We start from the raw sequence: 7,118 nt of genomic DNA on the forward strand, positions 1-7,118 counted from the left end.
CTTTGAGTTAAATATGTTGTGTCCCACATGCTCTTAAACCCATCCAATGAGCTCCCAAGTTTAGAGTCTCTAGAGAATGGCACTGTAAGTTTTACTCAAGGAAATGTTTCAGGCTGAAGGAAAATAATCCCAGGTGGAAATATTAAATTTTAGGAAAGAACAAAGAGCACAGTAAAGGAAAAGTATGTGTGTAAATATTAAAAGAATATCGACTTTTTAAAACAAAAATAAGGAAAGACTTGGAGGAATCTAACAATGTGGGAATGAAACTAACAATATCACAAACAAACTGGAGGGCCTTGATGAGGTTAAGCTGTGGCAAGCTTTTTGCATTACTTGTGAAGTGTAAAATATGAATTTAAAATGTATATTGAGAAGCTAGGAAGGCACATTAATTTCTTGTATAAGAGCTAATAATGTCAGGAATATATAACTAATAGAGGAGATAAATGGAATGAATACAATACACTTAATTGAAAACCAAGTAGAGAAGGAGGAATAAAGGAACGAAGAACAGATGGGATAAATAGAAAAAAAAATAGCAAGTAGGTAGAATTAAAGCAACTATTTCAGTCATTATATAAGTAAGTACACTAAGCACTCCAAAAAGAAAGATATAGTAGATATTTTAAAAATAGAAGACTCAATTATAGGTTCTTTATTAGAAATATATTTTGAAGTTTAGCATTCTTATCTGAGAAGCAATGAGCCATAGCTTCAGAGATGAAGCACTCTGGGTTTGAATTTTAACTTCTAATTATTAACTGTTCAAACTTTAGTTAGTTACATAACTTCTCTGAGTTTTAGTTTCCTCATCTATAATAAAAGAACAATAATATGTATCTAATAGGGTTGATGTGTGAATGAAATAAAATTAATGAGAAAATATAGGGCAGTGACTGGTAGACCGTCAATAAATGATAGATACTATTTTTACTCTCAGCACCAACACCCCCCTATCCCAGTCTCTCTTAGGGAGGCACTCTTACATTTTGGTTAATAGTCAGGGTGATAGAATTATATTACTTGACTTTTAGTTCCAGCTCTATCAGTTATTAGCCACGCAACCTTGAGTAAGGTGTTAACACTCCCTACATCTTGGTTTTCCCACTTGTAAAATGGGTACTTCTCAGAATTATGAAAATAAAATGAGGTCCTCTGTTAAGACACTTAGTACATTTCCTGGAACATAATGAGTACTCTCTACATGGCAGCCAGAATAACTATTAAAACATAAGTCAGGGCCAGGTGCGGTGGCCCACGCTTGTAATCCCAGCACTTTGGGAGGCTGAAGCGGGCAGATCACCTGAGGTCAGGAGTTCGAGGCCAGCCTGGCCAATGTGGTAAAACCTCGTCTCTACTAAAAATGCAAAAATTAGCTGGGCATGGTGGTGGGCACCTGTAATCCTGGCTACTCAGGAGGCTGAGGCAGGAGAATTGCTTGAACCTGGGAGGTGGAGGTTGCAGTGAGCTGAGATCACACAATTGCACTCCAGCGTGCGCAACAAGAGTGAAACTCTGTCTCATAAATAAATAAATAAAGTCAGATCATGTCAATCATTAGTTCAAAAGTTTCTATTGTTCCATTGTACTAAAGTTTCTAAAGTTCCATTGTACTTACACGAAAAGTCAAAATCTTTACACCTACCTTCAAGGTACTTCAAGATCTATTGCCCCTTTGAACTCATGTTCTAGTTACCTCTCTGTGCTCATGTAACTAGTCACCCCCTTGCTTGCTCTAGTTACTTTAGACATACTGGCCTCTTTGCACTTCCTTCGGATTCATGGCAAGTCAGTCATGCTGTAGTCTCAGGGTCATTGCCCTTGAAGATTTCATTAAGGTTCTTCCCTCTGTGATCACCCACACCTGCCACTCACATCAACATAGCTTGCTGCTTTACCACTGTTGGGTCTTGCTCAAATGTATTATTCAGAGAGGGCATACAAGACTATCCTAAGTAAAACTGTATCTCACTGCCCCACCAACTCCACTTCCCGATCTTACTTCCTTGGTTTATTTCTCTGCTTAGGAGAAATCAACAGTTAACATTCTTTTCCATGATAATTATGTGTGAGTTTACTGTATGCCATCTTCCATAACAGTGTAAAGCCATAAGGGCAGGGATTTTTGTCTCTGATCACTGTTATAGCCCCTAGCACTTTGATGACTACCTGGTAGATAGTAGGTACTCAAGAAGTATGTATTAAATGAGAGAATTTCAAAGGCAGTCACCGTTATTATTTATTTATTTGTCATTTCTTCCTTCTTTAGTAACCACTGGAGATACTGGACCATAACTGAATTCAAAACATAGCTAAGCCTAGTAGTCACTTCCTTAAGGACTTCCCTTCTGAATTCTCTGACCATGTCCATTCCTCCTGTTTTACCCACTCACAGCATTGATCTCTGTTTTGTGATTCTTTGGTTTAAGTCTTTCTTTTCCATTAGACCCATATCAGTAGAGACCTCATTTATTTTTGCTTGCCTCTCTATTCCCAAACTTTGTACAGTGTGCTTGGCACATAAAATGAATGCAACAATGAATGAATGATCAATATGGGCTCTCATTCTTTTTTTGCCTATAATAAAGCTAATTTTGCACATTGTTTGTCCTCCCTGGCTGTGCTATGTTTAGTGTTTGTTTGCGGATGATAAACTTTCCTCATTAACACTGCACTGTATGACTTAAGCTAAGCTGTGTGCTAGTAGGTATTCACAACTGTTTCTCTTTGGTTTGTGTTCAGAGTAAAGGTTAGAAGAGCAATAGGTGGCTAGTTAGCAAAAAATCCATTTACTGTTTCTCATGTCTGTGAAAATATCCAATTAATATTATGCATTAAAATTTCACAATAAGGATGACCCTGGAGGTCAGACTAGTAAGTAAAAGAATGAAGTGAAGATAGAAGCATTCTTCTTTGTAGGAATAGGAAGATTATGGCAACTGTAGCATGGCCAAGAGAAAGGAATGGTTATTTATTGGAAGGCTGTCATACCAGATTCCATTCAAAGTACTTTGCATTTATGATCCCATTTGAACTAAGCCATATTGGCAAATGTGGAAATGTGTGCATGTGTTTTTATGTGTGCATATTTGTGGGTGTTTGAAAGTAGCAGGCGCTATCCCTGTCTCTGCTTTATATTAGTTATGCAATCTTGAGCAGGTCAATTAATGTCCCTGAGCTTCTGCTTATACATACCAGCTTGGAGATCAAATAAAATAATGGATTTGAATAGTCTTTGAAAATATCGAGAGCAAGTGTGTGTGTGTCCATGTGTATGCGTGTGCAATGTTACAGGGGTCAAAGCAACAACCTGTTCCTTTGGATACATAATAATTTCGCATGTCCCCAGGTGAAAGGTTAAACTTGGTGTAAAGTCATATTGTATCATCTTATTACCCATTTACTTATTGCAACTCAGTCCAGAAAATATATTAAACACCTGTAATGTGCCAGACTCCATAAGGACATGGAGAATAAAATGAACTAAATATGATCCTGCCTCGTAGAGTTCACACTTGAGAGGAGGACGCATATGGGCATAAAAATAACTATAAAATTCATGGCAGAGTATACAGAATGCTATTAGTGGCATTTTACAAACAAGACACTAGGAAATCACACTCAATAATTTATTCAATCAATGCTTACTGATGACCACCTATGGGCCAGGCACTATTCTAGAACCCAGAGAGATCACGGTGTACAAGAAAGACAAGGAGCCTGTTTTCATGGGGCTTACATTCTGGTGTGTGGAGACAGAGAACACCCTGATAATGCCATGGATAAATAAAATAATTTCAATTAATTACTGTGTTGAAATAGAATATGGTAATGTGATAATGAGTTCAGTTGAGGGGTGGGATAGAAGGTGGTCAACTCTGATACCTGAGCTGAGGCTGGAATAAGAATGAAGTAGATTTGTGAAGAATTTATGAAGGTCTTCCACACTGAATGAACAGCAAGAGCTGGGATTAGGAGACAAAAATGAGCTTGTGGGGCTTTAGATCTGAAAGAAGGGATATGTAAAAGCGTGCTGTGACAAGTGAGAAAGTGATATGAGATGAGGAGTGATGAGCGAGGGTGGATGGGGCAGATGGCACATTACATTTTGGCTATGGTGAAGAATTTGGGGTTTAATCAAGGTGCCATGGGAAGCCACTGAAGGTTCTAAAAAGAGAAGAGATAGGATTTGATTTCCATTTTAAAAGAGCAATCTGGTTGCTATGTGGCAAGTGAGGACTGCAGTGGGGAGAAAATGAATTCAGGAAAACCAGACAAGAGGCTATTTTTGTAATCCAGGTGAATGATGATGAAGGGTGACCTGTAACTAAACTAGGAACAGTCTAGGTGGTGAGAAAGAGACAGATGCAGGATATATTTTGGAGGTAAGCCAACAAGAGTTGGAAGAAGAGGAGAAAGGTTGTTTCTAAATAAAGAATGCTTCCGTTTCTATCTTTAGTTCAGAAGCCTTTTATGTCAAACAATATAGCAGCTAATAAATTGATTCTATAAATATATCTAATGTACATTTAAGCTAATATTAAATTTCTTTGGGTCTTCAGAGTTTGTATTGTAAAAATAGCACAAAATAAAAATGCTTAAGAAAGTTGTAAAATACAGAAAAGCAAAATTCTTAGATAAAATATATATTATAAAATATGCTACATACATATCTAAGATGAGAATGCCTATTTTTTCTCTTAGAAATGTGATTTGATCTCGTATTTGGGGGCGGGAGGTGCATGCTGCTGTGCTGTACCAGGTTTTGCCTCTTTTTCTGCAGCATCTTTCAAAAACTGAAAACAATTTAACAAGGTTATCACAAACGTGGACATTTATTTCATCAAATATGAGAGGTGACTTCCACCATTGGGGCAAACGGACCTGGAAATGCCGAGATGTCCCAGGAAGTCTGGAGCTGATGGAGCCCGCGTCCATCTCACCAAGACCTTAAATATAATGCATAGTCCCTGCTGCCAATCCATTCCCATCCGTGCTTTGAGACGGAAGGAGGGAAATTGCAACTATTTACAGCAACCACCATCTGAGCAAGGACTGAGTCATGCAGTACCTCGGGAAAGCTAGGTTGGAAACCCTTGTCAACATGCAGTCAAGTCTATGGTTAGAACTGGCCAGTGTGCGCCCTGCATCTGCGGGAGGGTCCCGGGGCCGTCTGGAATTTGTTTTTTGTTTGTTTGTTTGTCTGTTGTTTGTTTGTTTTTTAGCCCTCTCTCTAAGGGCTAAGGATTCCATCGAGGTAAGGAATGGGCGGGAATGAGTCCTGAGCGGGCGCGCCCGGAAAGCGCGGCTGGGAGCAGCGGGGCCACAGCTCCGCGGTGTGGATCCTCCCCCTGCCCGCCCAGAGCCGACCCGGGGCTGGATGAAGTCTCCGGCAGCCTGCGAGGCTGCAGTGTGGCACGCACCAGCTCCCGGCGGCGTCCTCTCCCCCGCCGCGCGCAGTAATGGATCTCTGCGTCCTAGAAGAGGAAGATAATGCCGGGGTTAGCTTATAAATAGATGGTTGCATGCTCTCCCTGCGAAGCATTGATTGAGGCCGCTAAGCTGACTATTGATCTAATTTTAACTTACATGTTCGCACGCACCCTCCCCGCCTCCCTGTCGCGGCTCGGCGGAGCGCGGGGCACGCTGTCTCTCGCGGCCGCCAGAGGGCGGGCCACTAGTCCTCCCGCCACCCTGCCCGTCTGGCCTCTCTGTTTACGCAGACGTACAATGCTGGCCTTTATTGGGTTTGAAAAAATAGGAGTTTGATTTTCCTGCACCGGGCTGACCTCATCACTCATGAAAGTCGGAGGAAAGCGGGGAATCGGATGACAGGCAGCCGGGAAAATAAAGCTTGCATTTCACCTCCTCCTACTCCACCACCTACACAGAGCACTCGGGATGTGCTCCTCATTTTAAAACCACCTTGCTGAAGCCGGGAAGTGGGGGAGGGCAGTAGGAGTGGAATGTTAAATTCTTCTTGGTACTCTGGCACTCGGTGTGCAGCGGCTTCTGTTTAGAAGGTTAATGTCACCTACTCCCTGCCTACAGAGCCTCTTGTAAGGGCGCTCTCCTGAACTGTCACTAAATGCCAGTGCAACAATTTTATTGTTGACTTGACTAACGTATTACTAATTATTTCTAGGCAGAATTCATCTTGCTGGAGTTTAAGCAATGGTCATCAGCAATTTTATACTGCTGGCTTGTAAATTTCAAATCCGCTTATGGCTTCAAATGAGTAAGGTAGGGAATTAAAATCTATCATAGTTTTGCTTGCCGCCTTTTGGGACCACAGCCCATCAGGATGGGGGTATAGGGTAAAGTAAATGAGAGGGGAAGGGAGACAGAAGACAAAGAAAGATGCCTCCCCTGAAATTCCCCAGCCCTAGAACTCAGCACGTGAACAAACTTTCCTCTGGGATTGAGTGAAACATGTTAATAGAAGTCAATGTTTATCAGACACTTGCTGTGTCCCAGACATTGTACTAACTGTTTTATATTTGTTACTTCATTAAATTTGTTACTCAAGACAACCTATCAGTTAGATTCTATTATTATCCATATTTTAGAGTTGAAAAAAACAGGCTAGTTGCACAAAGTCGATTAGCTAGAAAGGGACAGAACCAAGATTCAAACCTCTGTAGAGGCTGACCCAGAGCCTTGCTCCACATCACCATGTCCAGTGTCTTGACGACATGCCTACCCTTGGCAAAGTCTTAAACTCTCTGCATCTCTAAGCAAAGGAGGGTGCGTGTGAAGAGAGATGGCCACTTTCAAATAAGGCCTATCTAGGCCAAAATGGAAAGCTCTTCATAGGGAGAGCTCTTGCAAAAGTGAAAAACTTACAAAGAAATAATCATCTGCAGTGTTGCTCCTGATAATAGCTTATAGGATGGAAATAAAGTAACCAGAAGAAAGAAACTTTTATTAAGGGGCCCTCACCTGTCTATTCATTCCACAAACATTTGTGTGCAGTGAACTGGCCATTGTGGTGGTCACTGAAGTCTCGTGATGAAGAAGACAGAAGTGCTCTATCCCCTCATGGAACCTCGTGAGAGAAAGGGGTTATAACTAAGTGAACAATCAAACACATAATTTTAATTTGTGATGATTAC

General features: G+C 40.9%; 1 protein-coding gene across 1 annotated transcript in view; it reads right to left on the reverse strand.

Annotated features, from left to right (window-relative positions):
- Nucleotides 1–4,762: 4,762 nt before the first annotated feature.
- The window catches only part of LOC113225249, a 5,006-nt gene continuing 2,650 nt past the window's right edge, over nt 4,763–7,118 (reverse strand). The window contains exon 2 of the mRNA XM_026456811.1: nt 4,763–5,480. Coding sequence (XP_026312596.1) covers nt 5,244–5,480 — 237 coding nt within the window. The 3' untranslated portion in view covers nt 4,763–5,243. The remainder of the gene's footprint in view (nt 5,481–7,118) is intronic.

The sequence above is a fragment of the Piliocolobus tephrosceles genome, unplaced genomic scaffold (genome assembly GCF_002776525.5).
Source record: "Piliocolobus tephrosceles isolate RC106 unplaced genomic scaffold, ASM277652v3 unscaffolded_20, whole genome shotgun sequence".
NCBI classification, from domain to species: domain Eukaryota; kingdom Metazoa; phylum Chordata; class Mammalia; order Primates; family Cercopithecidae; genus Piliocolobus; species Piliocolobus tephrosceles.